The sequence below is a fragment of the Xenia sp. Carnegie-2017 genome, unplaced genomic scaffold (assembly GCF_021976095.1).
Source record: "Xenia sp. Carnegie-2017 unplaced genomic scaffold, XeniaSp_v1 HiC_scaffold_6, whole genome shotgun sequence".
In the NCBI taxonomy this organism is placed as follows: Eukaryota; Metazoa; Cnidaria; class Anthozoa; order Malacalcyonacea; family Xeniidae; genus Xenia; species Xenia sp. Carnegie-2017.
The window spans coordinates 15459763-15482456 of record NW_025813526.1 but is presented as its reverse complement, the minus strand read 5'-3'; the positions used below and the strand labels follow the sequence as shown (position 1 = coordinate 15482456).

General features: G+C 32.0%; 2 protein-coding genes across 2 annotated transcripts; both read right to left on the bottom strand.

Moving 5' to 3' along the window:
• Positions 1-382: 382 nt before the first annotated feature.
• LOC124457169 (uncharacterized skeletal organic matrix protein 5-like) lies at positions 383-4396 on the bottom strand. The gene is made up of 3 exons (XM_047007452.1): positions 4359-4396; positions 2752-2854; positions 383-1100 (listed from the first exon to the last, which is right to left on the bottom strand). Exons 1-3 carry the CDS (start codon positions 4394-4396, stop codon positions 585-587), a joined length of 657 nt encoding a protein of 218 aa, XP_046863408.1. The 3' UTR covers positions 383-584.
• An 8322-nt stretch (positions 4397-12718) lies between these two features.
• Positions 12719-15290, bottom strand: LOC124457168. Its single transcript, XM_047007451.1, has 3 exons — positions 15163-15290; positions 13307-13568; positions 12719-13047 (listed from the first exon to the last, which is right to left on the bottom strand). Exons 2-3 carry the CDS (start codon positions 13557-13559, stop codon positions 12719-12721), a joined length of 582 nt encoding a protein of 193 aa, XP_046863407.1. The 5' UTR covers positions 13560-13568; positions 15163-15290.
• Positions 15291-22694: the final 7404 nt, after the last annotated feature.

The following is a 22694-nucleotide window of genomic DNA, read 5'->3' as shown; positions in this document are numbered from 1 at the left end:
TACAGTCAAGAACAAAATATAGCGGCTTAAACATTGTCCTTTAACTCTTACAATTAACAGCAATTTTTGGCTGTTCTCCTGCATTTAAAAGAGTTGTTCGACATAAAAACTAAATATTTATAGCATATTTCCGAAATACAAGGAAATTGTTGCATTTCGATTAAAACCATATACATTCATTTAGTTTGCAATGAAGTTTATCTTAATCTTATTTTAATGAAGTATAACTTTTACGATTTGGTTTGGTTTTGCATTTCCATGAGGGAAATGAGACAATTAAAACGTCAAGCATTGCCTGTATAACAGTTACTAAATAACAAAAATATATCCCATAGCTCGAACTTGTTTGTCATTGCTACTGTAAGAAACTTGTAAACTTGCGTAGTGACTTTTTACAGCAACATCTTGGGCTCCAAGATTTTGTTCTGTATTTTAATAATGTATAACTTTTACAGCGTTAAACGTATTGACTATAAATCGTGAATTTTCTATTTTAGTTAATTCAGTCTTTATTCATTCCAGTATTTCTAAAGAATGAACAAATTAAAAAATAAAAATATCAAGCAATGCCTTTAATGCAACAACTAAGCAATAAAAATATATCCCATTGTTCGAACATTTTTGTCATTGCTACTCCAAGAAACAAAATTACCACAGCTGTTCACGCCGCAAAAATTACAGTCATGTGATCCACCAAAGCCAATGAAAGAGTCAGGTGAAATACATTCGTTTTCATTATTTCCCAAAATGCCAAGCTTTACTTCAGCGTCTCCACCACGTAGTCCAACGACGTTAAAGCCTTCTCTATCACAATATTGTTGAAGTGAGCTATTTTCAACCAATGTCAACCATTGGCTACGGCTCAAAGTGGTCTTCCTATATTTTCCGTCTGCAATGAGCTCGTATAAGGACTCAGCTTGTATTTCAAAACTTATGAATTTTATTTTACTGTTTACTTTCATTCCAACACACATCTTCTTTATTTGAGTGCTCCAGTAAGTAGGAAGTTTTGTTTCATTTTGACCTAATCCAGTTTCACCATTTTCCGTCTTATAACTCTCCTTGTTGCTCCAAAGCGATGAATTATATTGGAACGTTTTCTAAATTTAATAAATTCTTAACATAAATGAATGAAAAATTTTTGAAAAACAGTGTTTATTTTGTGCATTAAAATAAAAATAGTATTTGAAATATATAATGTGAACATCAAAATTCCATCCATCAAAATGTAATAAATAATGATAAAATAATTCCATTTTCGCTATCTCGATCGTATTTGTAATAATGTCCATTATAATTCACGATGTAAGCAATTTTGGCGATGATTGGTCAATTATCTGCAGATAATTCTCGACATCTGTAATTATGACGTCACATCTACGGATAATACTATCTACAATTATAGACGCCATTGAAAAAGGGTTTTGAAAAATAAAATAATAGCGATGTTTACCGTAATTTCTAAACACAATAAGCGAAAGCTTTTGAGCAAAAAGAATGGGAAAAACACTAAAAAGCGAAGAAACTGCTTTTGAACATATTTACAGCATAATAAAACGCGAAGGCCTGTAATAAACAAGTTTTGTTTCAATAAAAAATTAGCAAATTTTAAAAATGTTTTGCATTTATCAGTTTTAATAATATTTCATTTAGTTAAAATGAATAATAAAACAATTATTGAATTCGTATTTCGCATGATATCAAAAATTATTCAGACCTCGGTCCTTGTTATCCGCCTCAGCTTCGCTTTGGAAGATAACGTTGACCTCAGTCCAAACAATTCTTTATATCATGCTCAACCTCGTCCAATAATTGCTTATTATCACGTTGATTGTACATTTTTAATCTTTGCTTGCACAGACCGATGACAACTCGTAGTAAACCAACCAAAATATTTCTTGGATCGTTTCATGCAGCAGTTTTACGCATGATACATAAAACGAAACACGATTTACTGAACAATATATTAATAAATATAATACGCAAATATAACCGAAGACTGCTCTCTTCAGTAGCCCAATTTAGTGCCTGATGGGCGTCTTATTAACTTTGAAATATGTCATAGGCAATTACAAAAGAGACTGTTGACCTGATCATCGTCTTCTATTAAAATATTTTAGTAGAAAAAAGTTAGTGAAGAAGTTAATATGTTTTTGACAGCAAAATGCATTTAGGGAATTTAATGGTTTAAAGTCAAGAATAAGTTTTGAAAGTTGACTACTACATTCATCTTTACGTGCTTGCCGATATGATAAAGACCCTAGTCGAATCTCCATAAATTTATCTCATTTCCTTATTGTAATGTATCCATATCTATATATTTACGTTACTGTTTATATTACTTTTATATAAACTTTGTATTATTTATGTAATTATTCACTTATACTGAAGATGGCATCATGAGATGCCAAAACATGTCTTTTCTTAAAAAACTCTTCGTCTATATTTATTGTAGTGCAGTTGTTGTATTTATTGCCTCGGATCAAGTGTCCATTAAAACCCGAGCTTGAGTGGTAACGACAAACGTGATCCAATATTAAGGACTTCTACGATTTAATGGAAATCAAGGTCAAGTAAAACATCAAATTTAAAAATAAAAAAGTAATATTTCAAAAAAATGATGCTCGTTAATGCAACGTAAATAGATTTTTATCAATCTGTTCATGCCTTCATTTATCATTAAATACAATGATATATGATTTTATACTACTACACTTGTTGAAGAAAAAATTTAAACATTTTTAGTTGTACCTTATTCCCATCAATTTTCATCACTAGTGTCCAACCTTCTCCAAAACAACCAGATATAATTTTTTTTGCAGAATACTTTGCTGTAGCCAAGTGAGGTGTTTGTCTTTATCATGTACGCACCATCTGTTGAACTTTTACATTTGTTTAAAATAAATAAAACAATTTTGGAATCTGGATTTTTTTACTAGAATTTATTAATATAATATGTTATGACAAGCAACGTTAGCAAACATCAAGTTTTTTCAATTCTCTTTTTTTAAGAATAAAAAAGTCCCTATTGAGTATAATGATGGAGAGTTATGTATTATCTATTTAATAAATATGAAAAACATTTAGAATTTATTATGTTACTAAAATATAATGAACTGAACGTTTTAGATGATGTGTTTCCATAAAAGAAATATTTCAAAAAATGCAACTGATTTAAGAAATTTTTTTATCAAAAAGTAACATAAAATTAGAACTGATTAAGAACAGGTGGAGCGGATCTGTCGGAAACTGAAAAGGACTTCATACATCATTTGTTAGTGGCATGCACAAAAATATCAGTAACGACGTCAAGAGTTGGGAGTTATAGTGGAGAGAAAATAAGAGATGTGAGTTGGTTGTGAAAAGTATGTGACCGAGACGGAGTCCATTGTACAATACAGTAACGAACGTACATGTTATTTAGAGAATTTTACTAGTTAATACAACTTTGTAAACTTTGTTTTCGCGTGTTTACTTTAATCGATTGTGACTTATCGAGGACTACGAATTTGGAAGTACGATTCTCAACAGATCCATGATTTTTCAAACATCAGTCAAATATCACCGAATGTGGGAATTTTTGAATTTCAAAGTCTCAGAAATGCCATTTTTATCGTTGTAGAGCAATAGAAATTTTTGGTGGAGTTAGTTTTTGCGTAAAAATAACACATTTTGCTAACCTTTTTTAAAAAAAAACTTTGGAGTTTACAAGAGTTGGATGTTATGCTAAATGCTAAGACTTATTAGCAACATAAAATTCAATTTACAATAATGGTAATCCAAAACAGTTAAGTTTTTACGAAGTTGTCTTGTATAGACCCCCCTAGAGACTATAAATCACACCTCTATGTACTGCTTTAAGTTGGAAATGATGAATGGGACAGTTCATATTTTTTGACTATCGTCATAAAAATCATTTGCGAGAGATCCGCTTTTATCTCAATTGGCTATCAGTTGAAGTTGGTAAAGCCAATGACAATAAGACAAAAAGTTAGACGAACTATTTACACAATAGCAATGCACTTCCTTATCGGTTGGGCCACCCTGTTTATCGGCCGAGATTATTCAAGATGGAACAGTGATTAGGAAATTGATTAATAAAAAGGCTTACTTAGCGTTCTTGAACCCCATTATCGGTCAAACCAGTCGAGCCAACACGCTTATCAGTCAGTCATTTAATATATTTCCAGATAGGTTAATTTCAAATGATCTGTTTGTCAAGGTGATATTTATATACGTTTTCAGATATAAAACAAAATTTTGACAATGAAATTCGAGCTAGTTTAAATCGGGAATTTAATGATTACAAAAAATTTGAAAATTTAACGTTAAACTTACATGTAATTGTTTTAACTTACTTGTTTATTGTATTTCTATGAGCTATTGCATAACGCATGTTCTATGAGTTATTCAAGTGAGATATGCGCATACAGATCATGTGTTCAGTGTTTAACTTTACAAGTGATGCCAACATAAGAAAAAACCCATAGGTTGAGAAAACAAACCTAATTGGTCTCTCAGGCATTAATGGGAGTGGGTGAATCCTTATAGTTTCCTTTTCTAATAGCTAAAAGAATTACAATCAAAATTCAACTTTCAGGTAAGCCTCGTTTAATTTTTAAATTTCTATTTTGTCATTGGACTACGTCACTAAGTTGTCACGTTAGATATTGAAAATATTGGGATTATGAGCGTACGCAATAGTTAAAACCTATAAAAGAAACAATTATTCTGGAGAAAACCACTCTCAATTAATAATAATAACACGATCTTTTGCTACATTTGGTATTGTGCACAAGACTGTAAAACGCTTGCCCAAAATTCTCTTTATTGTGCAGGGAATTATGTATTTATCCATAAAGCCTGTTGTGGGATTCTTGTAATATCGGCATTGTTCCATATTGTTGCAGACGATGAGGCAGCTCTGGTGCTGTGTCCCGTGAAATGAGTAATTCCAGCCATTTTCAACATTTTTCAAGCCACCTTGATAGAGTGTCAGATGTTACGATTTTATGCGGCTTTTGGTAACTAGTATAATCAACAATAGTTTATTTTTACTGTCTTGTATGTCCCTTGCTCTTACCAAATAATTTTAATATCTTGAAGGGACAAGAGGTAACGTTGTCGGTGAAGGATTTTATCACTAAATGGCACTGACTACTGCCAGGTCTTGATGTTCTGAGTAATTTTGTGAATTAAAAGATGCACTCGTCACCTACCAGTTACAAATGCTCAATAGACAGTGCTTTCAACGTTTGCCATCTATGCTCAGAGATGAAAGAAAAAAGCATAGTTAGTTTTAATTTTATTTTTTTACAGTAAACCTTCTTGCATTTTGATAGGACTCCCTCATATTGCTTTCTGGAACATTCAGTTTCTTCGAATTTGCCGGTCTTGCGTATTTTTTCATATTTCTTTGATTTTTTTGTGGGTTAGTTTAGCAGACTAACGTTTGTTTATAATGTCAAGTTGCTGATTTATAATTGGACCTATGTCCTCATCTTAATGGAAGTCTTTCGAATCTTCAGTTAGCATAGCATCTTATTCTTTTCCAGCAGTTTTGACACTTTTTTCAACCTCTATGTTGGTGTTGGCCAGGGTGTCATATCGACTTGAACATCAGATTGTTTTAAGCTTTTCGGTCGTGTCTTCATCGGTTCATCCGTTTCCATGTGCTTTACATGCACCACCATAGTATATTGATTACTTCACATATTTCATGGATTCTCCATTGCTCAATAAAACTAAATTTAAATTTGAAGAACTTTTGCATCTGTTTTTCGTTGATTGGATATTTATCGATTATCATTCAATATGTCAAATTCTTTGAGATCATACGGTAAAATTTCTTCCAAATCAGATTTTCTCGCCATGTATAAGATTTTGCTATCGTCACTAATGAACTAGCGTGGGAAACTAAACACTAGATTTGCACAAGCATATCTCACGTAACTCCTTAGTGATTTAGTCCAATGACAAAATAGAATTGTAAGCATTAAATTTGATGACTAATTTTTGATCTGTAAACATCAGTCGCGTGACTTTTTTTATTTACTCTAGATCCGCCCCAGATAAAGACTATTTCAATAGTTAATTATGTTTTTAGTTAAATAATTATTTGCTTTAATGAAAAAATAAAAACCAATAAAATCAATGTCTGTCGAGTCATTTGTCTAAAGCTAGTTACACAAAGCTTAACTATGTTTTTTTGTCTTATGTTTACCAACCGCGACAAAATAAGCGTGAGCGTGGAAATGAGTTCAATGAGCGTGAAATAATAACAAGGTACACAAAATTTTTTTAACCATATAATGAACACGAATTCGTAATAAATTATGAGTTAGGCATACTATACCTGTTATCTTTTAGTGCTTCTTTACATGATGAAAAAGCTGAAAAATAAATGTAAAGAAGCGTTAGATAAGCATAAAGGCTGAAACACACTAGGCAGTCGCTTTAGTCGCGCGTCTAAAACTACCGCTTTGCGTGGTTACTAAGCTAGTAGCTTAGTCGCGTCAGCTAGTCGCTTTGAAAGTTCAACATGTTGAACTTTTGACTTTGGTCGCTTCAGTCGCTTTACACTGATTGGCCAATAGATACATTTTAACTTCCTAAATGTATATCATATTTCCTGTCATAAGCATCATACGAAATTTATAGATTATACCTTGGAAAACGAAGGCAATATATAGTGAATTCACACTGGAATCTTTCAGTTTTTATATGACTTATCAAATAGGGACAATAGGAGCTACAAACTGGAACCCTAATGCACAACCTAAATGCACAGAATAAGATTATCCACGATATACGCGTAATGTGCTATGATCATATTGGCGTGTTTTAACTGGCTTGTTCTCTTTTCTCCACATAGTAGTTTGTACTGAGTAAATATTCATATATTAGTAGCTATAACAAAGGCCAAAATAAAAAGTGTAAGTGATATCTGTGTCTGTAACAAACCAAAATCACCGCCATGTTCAATAGACGCCACGGTAAATGTCGCGATGGTCGCTGCATGTGTGTTTCTAGCGTTCAAGCGACTGACGCGTGCGCATCAATTCGCTTTGGACGCGCGACTGAAGCGACTGCCCAGTGTGTTTCAGCCTTAAGTTAAATGTGGGACGACCTTAAACAACATTTAATATATGGGAGGTATTAAGACCTTGTTAATGGAGCATAATATATGAAATGTAGCTAACTTTAATTTCCTACATTTTTTTTATTGAAGCGTTGTTGAATTTACTAAAGAGCGCTTTGAATTAAAAAATCAACCAATCCTCAATGCTAGTGAGCAATCAATTTATTTCAAAACTAGCTGATGAAAGATTCTAACAAATAAAATGCAAATAAGAGAAAACAGCAGAACTGATTGCAAACATTGATTTGAGGAAATAGAGACAGTAAACAAAGAGAACTAAAGCGATCTAGCAACATGAATTTAATTGCATGAGGTCAATATTGAGAAAAGTAAATAAAATAACACCGTGGTCAATCTGATAATGGAAGAAAGATGAAACATAGAAATACATGCCATTACTAAGTAACATGAATCGATTATCTACATTTCCAGCTAGACACAAAAGAAAAATTATAGAGAAGAAAAGAATAAATAATAAGAAGCAAGACTTATCAAAAAGACCGAGATATAAAAGTACTAGTAGTTTGGATTTACAGAATTCCTAGTTCAAGAAACCAACCCATAATAAAGTCAAAATTATTTAATATAGTGTATCTAGGTTAGCAGGGCTATAGCTATGTTGCTAACTGCAGGAGGAGTGTTAACCCTAACCCTAACCCTAAACCTACCCCCTCCCTTATGTAGAGAAAATCAAAATGTGTTGATGTTAACATATGCTAAAGTAGATGGTTTGAACCCGGGAGTATCGTTACAAGTTTGTAAATGTTGATCGTCCAGTCAAAATGACTCTGAAGATGACTACCGCTAAGGTTGTCGAAACGTCAGTCAACAACAACAAAAACAGTCCTTCTCAGGACTATACCAACCTGGACGATCTACATTTACAAATATTTAACATATGCTATTATCATTTAGAGAACCATATACTTCCAATTTAGTGTGCTGATGGAGTTTTAAGTGTATTGAAGCTTTTCATAAATTTAGTACTGATTTCCTGCTTGATTGTATTGATAATGATGAGCTTGTATGTGTGGCTGTGAGCCTTTTTTTTGTGGTTTCATGTAAATTGTAGATGCAGAAAATTCCTTGCACAATAGCAACTGCACAGAGAACTCTTCAGATTTCTCAACAAAGAACAAAGTTTTAAAACTGCACAGAGATGCTCTTTATTCATGATCCGTGATTAAAAGATCTCGATAAAGACACTAATACATTCATACCTTGGCACGAGTTACATTCTCCTGAAAATCCTTCCATACACGTGCAATTCAATGTTCCATTAATTTTACGATAGTATGTGTAGGGTCCACATGAAGGAAAGCGAAAAGTTTTTGTCGCTATATAGATTAATAAAATCAAAATTAAAATCAACCAGTGATTTTAAACGAAACATATTCTTCCTCAAAGAACACAATTTGTCACTCAGTATCCACTATGACGTGCCCAGCTAGCAAGTTTGCTATGTAGTGGTGGTACCTTTGGTGTTCACGAATATCGTAAAAACAAAACAATTAAATAAATGTTGAAAATTCACAGAGTATGAACAAATTTGCTGGCTGTTTGGACACTATAAAGGATGTATCTAAGAAGTTAGATAATTGAAAAATGTTAGAAAATTATCAATTCATCAATAGTTCTCGCAAAATGTGTCAAAACTCGTTTATTTTGGCATTGCCTTGTGTTGTTTATTTAAATGTAAAATGAATTAAAAATTAATTTCGAAAACCATGAGAGTACTTCGTAATTGCTTTAATTTGAACTGCATGCACAAAGAAAATGAAAAGTTTCAAATCTAGTTTAATCCAAAGATGTAAAAGTTTGAACTCTGTTTTGCAATGTACTAAAATTTTAGAAAATTTGATAAATATTAAGCTCACAGCACAACATGCTCAAATTGGACGTTTTGTCTTTCAATCTTTTTTCATGAAATTTTTTCTTATTTAGGACTGATTACAAGCCAGTTTGATTGTTGAAATCATGTAAGAAACAATAAAGAATTAAATTTAACACCCAAGAAGATTGGCAAGAATAGACAAACGGCAAAAACGTCTAAATTAGACATTTTGCACTTTGAACTTAATGTTTATCAAATTTTCTATAATTTTGGAGGAAGAACAACCGTTTACTTAGGCAATGTAACTTTGAACTTTTTAACGTCTTTCTATTTTATGTACATTAGCGTGGAAGTTTTTGCAAGTCTTACATTATTATGTCAAATAAGTAAATATTTCACTACCGTTTAAGTCAGGAGTGATACCGTGTATAGCTACAGCCAAATCAAGATAACCGTTGTTTACAGGAAGAAAAAATTTACGCCTCGTACGTTGATCTGTAGTGTTATGGACACTAACGACACTTCCTCCGACATTAGTCATGATATAAATGAAATCCCCAAATATTGCCATGGGACCTCCTGAAGTTCCAAAATCAATTACATTATGGGAGTAGTAATCACAAGAAAAAACATTTCCGTTTGAAACTCGCCAATAAATTTTCTCTTTGACCATGTCAAGCGTTAGATCATGTGCTATTGACCGAATTGAAACTGAAAAAATATGATGTTTATTTGCAGTCATGCTCCATAACCATAAGAAAACTTCTGTACTTTCTGCCAAGAATAGATACCTTAATAAAAATATTTGTTTTGTACGTTAGTTTTCTCTATACGTACTGAAATATATAAACAATAAAAAGGCTAATATATGCAAGAAAGGAAAGATAGTATGTTTTTTTTAACTTAGACAAAGATGTTGTCAAAGTATTCAGAACTACCTTCATATATAGACGGTTTAATGTAACATATTCATAAGATTTGATAATATAGCAACATAAAGCTATTGTAACTAAAAGGAAAAGATCATCTTTATCATTTGAAATCTCTCTTTTAAAAACCGAACTAAAATATATGAAGTAATTAAACATTGCATGTGATTCAGAGCATAATAATTGTAATATGTTATTTTTATTCACATAACTTCTAAAATGATTGGTATTGTTTAAGATTATTGTAGGAACGAGTAATGCTGTAATTTGGAGTGGCTGCTGAATGAATTGTATTGGTAATTGATAATGCTGAAAATTAGCTGATGCGTGGAAATTTTGTTCGAATTGAAAATTTGGTGTTGGTAAATAATATGCACTATTTAATGTAGATATAAATAAAGAAAGCTTTGTCATTTCAATTTTAAGCTTTCTTAATTTTTCAGTTTCATCTTGCATGAAACGTAGCAGCTCTTTGGATGGATCATCGTCTACAAATGTCTTTAAAAGAGCTATAGCTTCACAAACATTGTCTTTTGTTGATACTTTTTTTCAGTTTGTTTGGACAAACGATTTTTTAAACTATCCTAACCTTCTCTTTTTAATTGTCAAATTTTTTCATTATTTTTCTGAAAAATCAGAAAAAGATTGACACTGGAGCTAGCGCTATTGGTACTATTTGAAAATGATGATTCTATTGCAAGGTCATGTTCGTGTTTTTAACAACTTTGGATTAAAAAAGCTGCAAAAACTGCTTGAACACTATGGCCTTTACTTTATCAAAAATGTTTGATGCAACTGGCAGTTTTGATTATCATCGGAGCATATTTGCATTCTCCAATACATTTCTTAAATATATTACGCATTTGAGTAACAGCAAAGTCCATTTCTTCTTGTCGTTCATTGCACCTTGCCCCGAACTCTTTAAAAACTTTCTCGTATATATTACCGTTCTTTTGGATTTTTGTGTTCTTGAAAATTAATTTTTTCTTGTAATATGATTAAAATTAATGCCTAACATAAAGTTTTAAATGGAGCCATAGAAATAGACCAAAAGTTGTAAAATTGAATTTATACTGACGTTTCGTCCTTACTCAAGACATATTCAGGCAAGTAATAAATTATAATGACATGTTAAGACAAGATATTGTATTTACAAAAGGTGTTAAATTACGACTAAAGGAGGCGTTGTCAAATGTATTACATGATAAAGAATTTGGGAAGTAAAATATAGTGAAGTTAAGAGAGGTTAAGTGGAATGGAACCTCCTTGCACGAAGAGTGAAGGCTTGTATTTATTGATTAGAAGGCTCTCATCAATGAAGAGTTCATAGGAATTGTTAGAAGAGGAAATTATTTTAAACTCGTAAATTATTTATAATATATTCTGAAAGTTATCGCTCAACAAGGCTTTTCAGCCAATTTCTTTATAATCACATGATTATTATCTTCAGACTCATCATCAGTGGAGCAACTACCTACCTAACGTTTTCCTAAGCTACACAAAGAAAGAATGCATGCACTAAAGGTAGTGGAATGATTTTCCATTCAGGTGATTTGATTGGTTGTGTGATTGGATTTATTAAAGGGAAGTGTGCAGCCACTTAATTTGCAGCTCTCGACTTTTCAATATACTCTGCCATTCAATGCAATTTAAAAGAAAGCTTGAAAAAACTATAAACTTGATATAATGATGATGTTTTTTTAAATTGTCACATTTTTTGAAAACTAACTACGTCGGAATGTGTGTAGTTCTTTTTATCTTCATTACAAAACGAAAAGTTGATTTTTTTTACGTTCACCACATTCGTGAATATTTTAAAACTTTATTGTCATTCCGTATTGATATTGTTGCACATCTCTTACACTGCCTCAAAAAAGTATACAAAAAAGCACAGCATAGCAACCAACAATGCTCCCAATTTGTTGAAATCTTATTTGTAGGGCATATCTTATTAAGCATATGATTACCATGGAGGCGTCAAGCAAATTGCTTTTTCTGACAAAGAAAAAAGCTCTTAGGTGGCTAGCGAAGCCAGTAATGGAATTAAATGTACAACACTAAGTTGCACAGTGAAGTTGTACTACTTTTTATAGGTTGGGAAAGCCAAGCTCTGTGAGTGTTTGACTAAAGTTTTATGTGCAAAGTAATTATTTAATATTTTTTTCAGTTTCTACCGCTCTGTTTCATTTCATTTAATGACTTCATCATATATAAACATTGATCCCTCGTTGTTACCTTTTTTTCTCAAAGCTCTTTCCTTCCTTAACATAAATATCACTGTCGATTTTTGCAATTTCATGATCTGCATGTTATTTTCTACTGCATGTGTGCTGAATGATCACACGAAATGTGTTTAACATTGCAGTTGGTTTGAAATGCCATATAGTAACGCAATAAAATTTTTCTTGCCAAATCTCTCCGAAAGACGTTGATTTTAATAAAAATCTGTCGAAATATATGAGGTTTGTTTCTTTATAGCCAACAAAATACTTAATATTCGCTCCCTCGGGAAAAAGCGAGTTTTGTTTTTCCTCGAAAATAGATATGTTTTTTCTATTATTAAACCTTTAAATAACAAACCATAATACGGACTTCTAAAATTCAACTTTTCTATTAAATTAAAACACCGTCTCTAAAAATAAAAACTCTTACCTTACTGAAGAAAAGCCTCCAATAGACTGACATAGTTTCGTAATTTTGCGTTAACAAGTTAATAAAAAAAATTCAATATCGCCTTACCCATGTTTTGAGTCAAATGCAATGCTGGAAAATTGTAAGCCTGGTTGAAGCCTCATAACACTTGTAATTTTCTTTTCAAACAAATTTGGTAGATAATGTTTGTGGAGTCAATGTAAAAGATACGACGACCAATCCAGTCAACTGTAATATCACGAGCAGAAACATTTTTCGCAAAATTTCGTTTCTAGTCAAGTCAAAATTTCCTCGTTTGATGTCTTTGTCATCAATGTAGTAAAGCACATTCTCAACTACATCAATTTCGATGTCATTATATCTTGATGCATGGTCAAATTTATTCTTACTGGATCCATTAATAGAGCTGACATGAATATCTCCAGTAATAGAATCGACAGTGTATACTTTATCAAAGCTCATAATAATCAAATATGGCTTTGGATAAAATTCTAAATAAATAATAAAAAAAACTATAAATAACAACGATGCGAGTGGATTAAAAAAATGCAAATTTTTATTGACTTTACGATCATAATATTTGGTAAAAGACCAGAATCAGTATTTTTAGAAAGAATTTTTCACTGTAGAAATATTACTAATAACTGAAATTAGATTGACTGCATAACTTCTACCTATTATTGTTGCATATTTTTATTTTAGTGCTATGAACAAGAATCTATGAAAATTTATCAAATCTAAAGTTTATACCTTCGTAAAAACACATTTCTGTTTGCATTTGCATCATTTCTTTGTTGTATTGTTTTACTTCCTTGCATGCAGTTGTGTTATCGTCATTGCCATCTTTATCAACGCAGGTTTCCATCCATTCTTCCACGTTATCCTTTAGTGTCTCTAAGCTTTTCTTGCAGATTGATATGTCGTCATTTCCATTTACTATTTGCCCACAAATAGACAGGATTATAAGAGACCAAAGAAACGCTTTTGTTGAGCTTGATATCATCTTTATTTTCTATTTGTTAGAAGGTGAACGATTATTAATTTCTTTAAAGCTTTCGTAATAAAATTTCTACTTTATTTATGAAAGGCTTATCATCAATATAATCATATATTCATTTTGTTCTTAGCCTTTTTTGTGATGTATAAATCAAGTATTGATTTCTACAATTACGTAACATTTTAACTTCTTTCTCCAAAAAGTATTTTCACGTTTACTTTCAGAAAATTGATGATGATTGAATATTGTTGCAATAGATTAGACAAATTGTTCGTTACAATGACTAATTTTACAACAATTCATATAAGTAGAGTTCACCCGCGTATAACTTGTTTTGCATAAATAGATGTAAGGTTTCTAGGCAACGAAAGCATAGAGTGAAATAATACATTTCAATGTCCATTATAATTAAATGACGCAAAATATGAAATTCACCAAGGCAGTTTAGAAACAATTTAAAATGGGTTGATTTCAAACTTGCTCATGTGAACTTAGTTTACCAGATGAATGGGAAAGACATATTGCTTAACTAAGCCAGCAAAGTTGAGTGCAAAATAGTCTGTTGCGCAGTGTTTAACAGAATCACGAGGCCGCTATGCAATACATGATATTCTGCTTTACAACATCTGTCAGTCGTAGAGAGAAGTTTGACTCTCAAAATTACATAATTTCTGAATTGAATGAAATTTATGAGCATTTTGATAGAACTGCTAAAATAAAAAAAGTCAAAAAAGCTAAATAGAGGAATGCAACTTTGCAGTTTTAAAAATTCTTACTTCTTCAAATATTTGTTTCAGACAATTAAAAGGCATTTGCCATCTGTCAGAAGTATTCTTGCAATATTGAATAATCGTAGCAGAAGTAACAAGAGACGAGAAATGTATCATTTGTGAATGTATCATTTATTTTCAATGCGATTGCTTTTAGAATTTGTGAAGCTCCTTATCATAGCAGACGTAGAGTAGCAGTCAAACAATGCAGGTTGCTAAGATAGAAGTAATGTTGATGAAATTGAAGGAATCTTATTGGTGGGCAAATAATTAGTTATGCTACTAGCAACTGTTGCTACCATACAAGAAAAGTTTTAATTAAAACAGTGGATTTCAGTAAATGGACATCTGTTTTTACATTTGTAGTTCACCCATTTCATCTAAACTCTCCGAAATTATGTAATGCTACACACATTACGTGTGTCCGCCTAAAAGTTTGTCAATCTTGAGTACTTTAACGCAGACCGTATGGCGTAGTTATATTATGATGTATTTCACTACATATGGCCTTTAGAGGGTTAAGTACAAGTTTCGGTTAATAGAAAATATATGACACTAACAGGGACCTGTTATGACTCATATCAGAACAGTTTTTCTCTAGAAATCCCATGTCTGAAAATAGTGACATTTAAAACGGTACGAATCTTATTTTGTGAGAATAGACGAACTTAGTAGCTATCATAAGAGCAACAAGAATCCCTTTGGGAATATCGCTAATATATTTTGAACGCTTAGTTAGTCATTTTATCAGACATCAGAAACCAAACAGTTAAAAAAATTTGTTCTTTGAACAAACGTCTCTACTTATATATGGCAAAATTCGTGTAAATCAGACGTACCTTTGTCGAGAGGAGTGAAGAACTTGTTCAAATCAGAAATTTGTCAATATACCGTTAAAAGTCTTGAGAAAAATGATGCTATCTGTTTATCATAGCAGACGTAGAGTCGCAGTGTAACACTGCAGGCTGCTAAGATAGAAGGAATGTTGATGAAATTGAAGGAATCTTATTGGTGGGCAAATAATTAGTTTAGCTACTAGCAACTGTTGCTACCATACAAGAAAAAATTTAATTAAAACAGTGGATTTCAGTAAATGGGCATCTGTTTTAAATTTGTAGTTCACCCATTTGATCTAAACTCTCAGAAATTGTTTCCTCTCATTTGTATTTAGCATTTCCTATAGAATTAGCATATCTTACAAAACATAAACAGTCTGCAAGTGAAGAATGTCGAGTCACGATAAAACTTTTACATACATTAATTATTCATAATGACACGAGCACTACATGCGGTCGTTTCCACAAAAACTAGCTAATACATGTTTGAAAATTCAACTAACAATCTTATATTCTATAATAATAAAGTACGCTTTATCAAATGTCTCCAACTAATGATACATGAACCAGCCGACATGTATGCCATATTCGAGCATGTTTTATTTCAATTCTATATTTTGTGAAGTTTATTTGTGTAAGGTGTTTTAATGAAGATGTTAAACATTTATGTGCATGTGTATATTGTACGAGACTTGTTAATTGCAAACTTTAGGTAGTTTCACTTCTTTCCTGGGCACGTGCTGCTTTTAGCCATGGCCGTTTTAATGAAATATTGGGGCTAAATTGGTTATTCTGTCTAGAGCTGAATTTCACACAAAGGGAAAAATAGCTCGCTATGGGGCTAAATTGGTCCTATAACCGGGGGCTGTCTCATCTACGTTTTGGGGGTAAAATTATCAAAATAAACGTGCCGAATTTGTTCACTCTTAAAAGGGCAAAAATTGGCTCTAAAGTGTGGGGCAGTTCTGGGGTCAATATTTTGGCTCCATATTGGGGGCTAAAATAGCCTTTTTCCTTTTACTGTGTTGAAATGTTCTGGAAAACTAAATTATCAATAAACGCAAAGACGAGGTAGCTACGCAAAATGTATAATACCATTCATACCAACAAGATAGCTCAACAAAATTAAAATTATTAACAGCAACTTTTGCAATAAGTTAAAAAAATCCATAAACATCCTCTCTGTAATTGTCAGCGTTCCAACTTTGAAACGTGGTCAATGAAGTTTTGTCATTTTGTAAACTTTTGATCCGGATAAACAATTTATTTGATAAGGGGGGTGAGAAGCAAGTAAAAGTTGGGTGACTTAAGATTTTAGGGAAGTCTTTAATTGAAAAGGGATTTTCAGAGTAATTTATCTCGAAGTCCCTAATTTTGATTAATTTTGTCACATCTCAGTAATCAGAGAAACTTCAAAATTGATGGTGTTCATACTTGACAGTTCATCATGCAAAGTTTTGTCATTTTGTGAACTTTTGACGCAAACAAATATTTTATATTGTCTATCTTACTACAAGTTTAACAGTTATAGAGCAGAAAAAAATCACATGTACTATCACGTGAAGAAGTAAGCTTTTCACTCCAAGTAGGCGCAATGTCTAAAGACATACCTACCAAAACGTTTTCATGTCATCATCTGTGATAAGAATAATATAAAAAGATAGATGACTATGTGAATGAGAAAAAAAGCCATGTTAGATAAAATTAAAATTGTTGCATATAATGATATGCAAAACTGAAATTCTGTGACATGTCATAATTTAGATTCATTTTCTTGACTTTTTAGCCCTGCCGTACCAATGATATTTAAAAAGACTAATGAAATTAATTGTTGGTGATAATGCAAGAAAGGTCAGTATTTTGAAATGATAAATTATCCAATGTGTTATTGGAAAAATCCCACGAAAATTAACAGATGCATCAATATAAAACATATGAAGTGCGAATTCCACCATGAAAACGACATTTAGGTTTTTTATGACAAATATAACAAAATTCTAGACATAAGAACAAACAATGACACTATGATGGGTAAAATTCAAAATAGCGTTCGGACTTAAAACTTGAAACTCTATTCATTAAATCTGATTTATGTAGTTTTCGTTTCAGGATGCTTTATATTTTATTGCTTGGCGCAGGCAAACAAAGAAGTCAGTCTTTTGAAGCCTTGCGAGAAGAAATTACTACTTGATAATATTGTCACTACATAGAAAAGCAAAGGTTATCTACAGTCAAATAATCTTAGCAGCGAAGAAAGTCATGTGAAAAGAATGCTATTACCGATTATTCATTGAACAGTATAGAGTATGTTTGATGTACACAATGTTTGGTGGTAAGTACAATTTACGAGTTACTTGCACAATTAGTAGTAGCTGATTTATAACCATGAGAAATAACCTTTTCTACTGTTTCAAAGATCTTCTTTCTAACGTTGTAATATGAACTAACTATTATACCAATTCGATCGGTTTAAAGAATGCTATCATCCATAGACATGTGACATACATTCAAAGCACAAGCTTACCATTAAGGTTTGCTATCAATTGCTGTGTCGTGTTAACAAATTGTGAGCACATTTTATGCTGTGTCATATTGATAAATTACATGGATCAATAAGTGTCATGTCAGAAAAAGAAGATGAGCATCAATGAAATTAATTATCCGTGTCTTCTTCACAAATCCACTTCTTGCTCATATTTGTACGCATCACGTACCTAATTTGCAATGGCGAATGCATATTTGCATGTTTTCGTGAAATTCCACGCACAAAACACGAGTGTATTTTTACGTACAGTGAACAGTGGACATTGAAAATAAATCAGGATTTAAATGTGAACTGTAATAATGGAAATAAGCTCTGTGGATATTTGATTAAAACTTAGAGAATTTATACATCAAACCTGGGATGTTGAGAGGGAAGTAATAGTGATGTGGCCAAATGATTTGGGGAAATTTCGAAAAGATTCTTTAGTTTTTTAATTCATAAATTACGATTATAATTTTGGGCGTATCTACAGACAGTGTTAACCAGTTAGCACAGTGAGAGTTGTTCAAAAACGTTATACCATATCTATTATTAAACATTCATGAGAGTACATCATTCACATTAATCATTCAACATAAAAGAACTTGAATCACAATTTTATCATTAAACATTCATGAAAGAACGCAAATTTATCATGACTTATTAGATAAATACAAAATTAGTGTAAAGTATAACTAGTGACGACAATTAAGTATTTGGTAAAAGATTTTCAAATTTCTCCTTTTATGTAAGAATTCAACAAGAACAATTGCAATCTAATTCAACTAGATTTCAACATTTAAAACCATTGGCGGAAGAACATTGATAATTTGGCGAGGGCTATATTCATATATTCATATGTTATAATCCGTAAACACAATATATTTCATTAGAAACTATTAAAGTACAACATGAATATATAAATAGTTCCACCCCACGAATTATTAATGTTCCGTCTCCCCTGCTTAAAATAATGATTGAGAGAGATGATGTTTACAGTGGATTTAGCCTTGAACTCAATAAACTGAACTGACGCATTTAACAATAGTTCATTAAATATTCTTAACTTTTGTAATTTCCTTGTCAAACTATAAAAGATGTACTATTGAAATGCTAAAAATAAAAATAAAACTGTTGCCTAATGAATACAACAATAAATGAGAAGCATTTAACTTGTCGTTTTTACGATTTAACTCAGTCTGAGAACTTATGTGTTTAAAAATAGAGCAATATATACGTCCTGTACAATTGACAGCACACATAGAAACTGACCAATCAGAAGACGCACGTGTTTGTCCATTTTTGTGGCATATTTCGAAGTTAACTCAAAGAACACGTGACCTGCCGTTTGAATCTACCTGGCCATCATTTAATACGTACTTGAAGAATAGTTATAGTGGAAATACAAATCACGCTTCTGTGACATATTTGTTGGAGTTCTCTGTAAGCATGCAAATTCAGGTAAATGTATTTTGATGCTCATTTTGACAGAGTTCTTTTATTCCATTACAGTTCAAAATGTTTACGCTGATTTCTAATGTGCTGTGTGAGGTCTAAATATTTGTTGCCATAAAGTTTACTTTTTAGAAACTAATGTTTATTCTATGCTTGATTATAGACTTGAAAGTTATTTTGTTGTGCGGCCAATGATCACCAAATACTATGGAGAAACAAAGATTAAATGTTGTTAGTTTATGAATGTGGACTCGTACGTATATCTAAAGAAAGTATTTATTGTTCACGGTGGACATCTATGTGATTTTTCGAAGCGGAGCTACACGTATGATGTTCATTTTAAGTTTCCATTTACGTTCGTCATTTTTGTCTGTAAAATATTGAGCAAATCGTGAAGTAACATTTACTTAAATTATCTTATTTAGAAATCTTCTGAACAATGATGAAGTGTAAACAAAAGATGTTATTCTTAAGCAACGCTTTCATCAGATCAACAAAAATGTCAATAGACAATTCACTGTTTCCTTAAACTATGACTATTTTAAAACGTTTTTTCTGGGCATTTTATCAACATTACAATTCCACTTTGATGAATCAATCACAAAGACAAGTAGATAATAGACGACAAATGGTGAGAACAATACCCTTAAAACTTTTCACAACAATAGCAGAATATACTCACCCAAATTCTTATAATCATTCTCAGTTCGTAAATAAACTAAATATGTAATTTCACATATTTATATTTCACATATTTATTTCACATATTTGTATTTGCAGATGAATAAAACTACGTTATCATTGAATGTCTAAATTTTAAAATTAATTGAATTAAAGTTGCGGAATAAAAACATGGAATTTTCTTGAGAAAAGCTAGAAGTCCTAATTTAGTGCCTAGAGTTACCGTCCATATTTCCAATATATATGCGAAGTGCCATGCCCAGTAAAAAAGGAGAATCGTTTGTTTCTATGCATGTCGTCGTCAACATGAAACTTGGAATGTTTGTCAAGAAGCATGAAATTCGATACGATGGTTGTACCTTAAACGTTATGAATTTTTTTTAAATGAAGAATTTTGGCGGTGGTTCTACCTACGGGCAGAGCATCTTATAACTTATCGTTACACTTGGTTATGGATTCGTCATTCATCGTCGTTTGTCGTTAAACGCTGCGAGGAAATCATCGAAAACTGTGAGTGTAAATATGTTTTTATATTACGTATATTTTGGACTGATAACAGGCCAGATTTCAATTGCAGTATACTTCCCTGTAAAGCTATTTTTTAAATCCACTTGTGGGAATGAATATACTTTCATAAGTTTTCGAAATTTCTCCCATTGCATTGAAAAATAATCTTTAACTAGTTATAGTATATAAAGTTAGCTGTGATTTCTACTTGGGTTAGTGGGTACAAATGGTGCCTTAGTGTTGAGGATGCAAATAGCCCACTGAAGTAGAAGCGTGCAGTCGTTACAGTAGGCCAATTTCAACGGCTTTCTACACGGACTATTAAGGTTCCCCTGGGATCGCCTATAATGAATGAGTATTCAACAAGCCTCGGCTGGTGTTGACTTGTGAAGCATGCACAAATGAGAATTTGGTTTTGACATTTTAATTCTTAAGATGACTACCGCTAAGGTTGTCGAAACGTCAGTCAACAACAAAAAAAACAGTCGTTCTCAGGACTATACCAACCTGGACGATCTACATTTACAAACATGTTACAAACACCAAACTAATCATCCCATTCGTCTTATGAGACGTGGCTAAAAGCCGGTACAGTACGGGTACAAAACGTCGGCTGGTAGTCGTGGGAGATACATACGTTGTACTTTGGTCGTTTAACTTATGTTATTGTGTCATTGGTGATATCGATAATATTTTCTGATTTGTGATTTTCTTGCTGGTAATTTTAAAAGATGCCAAGGTACACCAAATAACAGCCTTATAGCTGTTAGACTTTTCAACATTTATTATCATTTTATAGATTTTTATGATAATTTTTGTAGCAGTAATAAAAGTATTAAAGGAGCTGTAGCTGTCACATAACATGATGAGGATGGCCATGTTGAGAGAGAGGAGGTGGATTTGTCAGAATTGGTTACTGAATATCATAGAGGAACCTGTTCTTTTAACAGTCCTGATAATTGTGGTGCATTGGAAGGCAATGAACTGGGAATGGAACAAGATAACAGTGATCTTGAAAGTGATGTTCACCATGATTGTGAAGAATCATCTTCTTATTACCAGAAAGTTGAAAGAAAACAAAAAGCATGGGAAAATTTGCAACATTCAATTATAAAAATACATTTCAATTTGCTGGCAAAATTGGAGCAATCTGAAGTGTATTCATTGTGATAATGAAGCAAAGTTTAGGAGCAGCGATTGTGGTCCAATTGCAAAGTATTGTGAGAACTGTATGTTAAAGATGCACACAACCGTAAATATTTGTCATCATGTTGAAATATTTAAGGTAACCTTTATGAGCTAGATATTATGAAAGTGTTTACAGTTAACTCTCTCAACACTTGCAACAAAATGCAAAAATAAAATGAGAGTTTACATTGTGAAACATGCTACGAAGCACTAATCTAATATTTTTTATGAATGCAAGAAAGGGAATTAGTTACAATTAATTTCTACGAGGTTATTCATTGCTTTGTAGGATAGCATGTTTTGGCCATATAAAATCATGAACATGCTGGTGTATGATTGTTCATGCCAAACAGCTTGTCACAAAAGAAGTGTTTCTGTTGTATTCCTGTAATGAAAATTAATGCCCACAATAAAGTTCTGATTAGAGTCATAGAAATAGACCAAAAAAAAACAAATTGTATAAGTAAATTTAGTATAACGTTTCGTCTTTACTCAAGACATCTTCAGACAAATAATAAATAGGATGTTAAGAAAAGATATTATATTTACAAAAAGGTGTTAAATTACTACTAAAGAAGGCGGTGTCAAATGGATATATGATAAGGAAGTTAGGAAGTAAAATAAAGAGAAATTAAAAGAGGTTAAGTGGAATGGAGTTTCCTTGTAAATTAAGTGAAGGCCTGTATTTATTGATTACAATGCTTTCATGAATGGAGAGTTCATAAGTATCGTTGGAAGAGGAGATTATTTTAAAGTCGTCTAAGTTGGGGGTGTGTCCAGTTGCGTTAATAGGAGCAAGAATGCTTGATAACGCAGGGTGGGAATACGCTATCTTCTATAGGGTAAGAAAGCACCGCCATTCGTCGACTTGAGTTAATTTTTGTGTAAAACATCAACGTTATCGCTGACATATCGGGCATCGCATTATCCAATAGAACCACGTTCTCAACATGTGCATTTTCGAAGAGCAAATCGTAACTTTTGTTGCGTGCTAAGGATAAATTAAAATTTCTTATATTTACATCAAAATAAAAAACCACAGTGTATGTAAAAACCATCTAAACTTACACGATTGGACTTCGCATGTTTTATTGTACTCCTAAACAACAAAATTAATATTTGTAATAAAGAACAAGCCATTTATATTTAAATAACAGATATTTTAATATACTACATAACT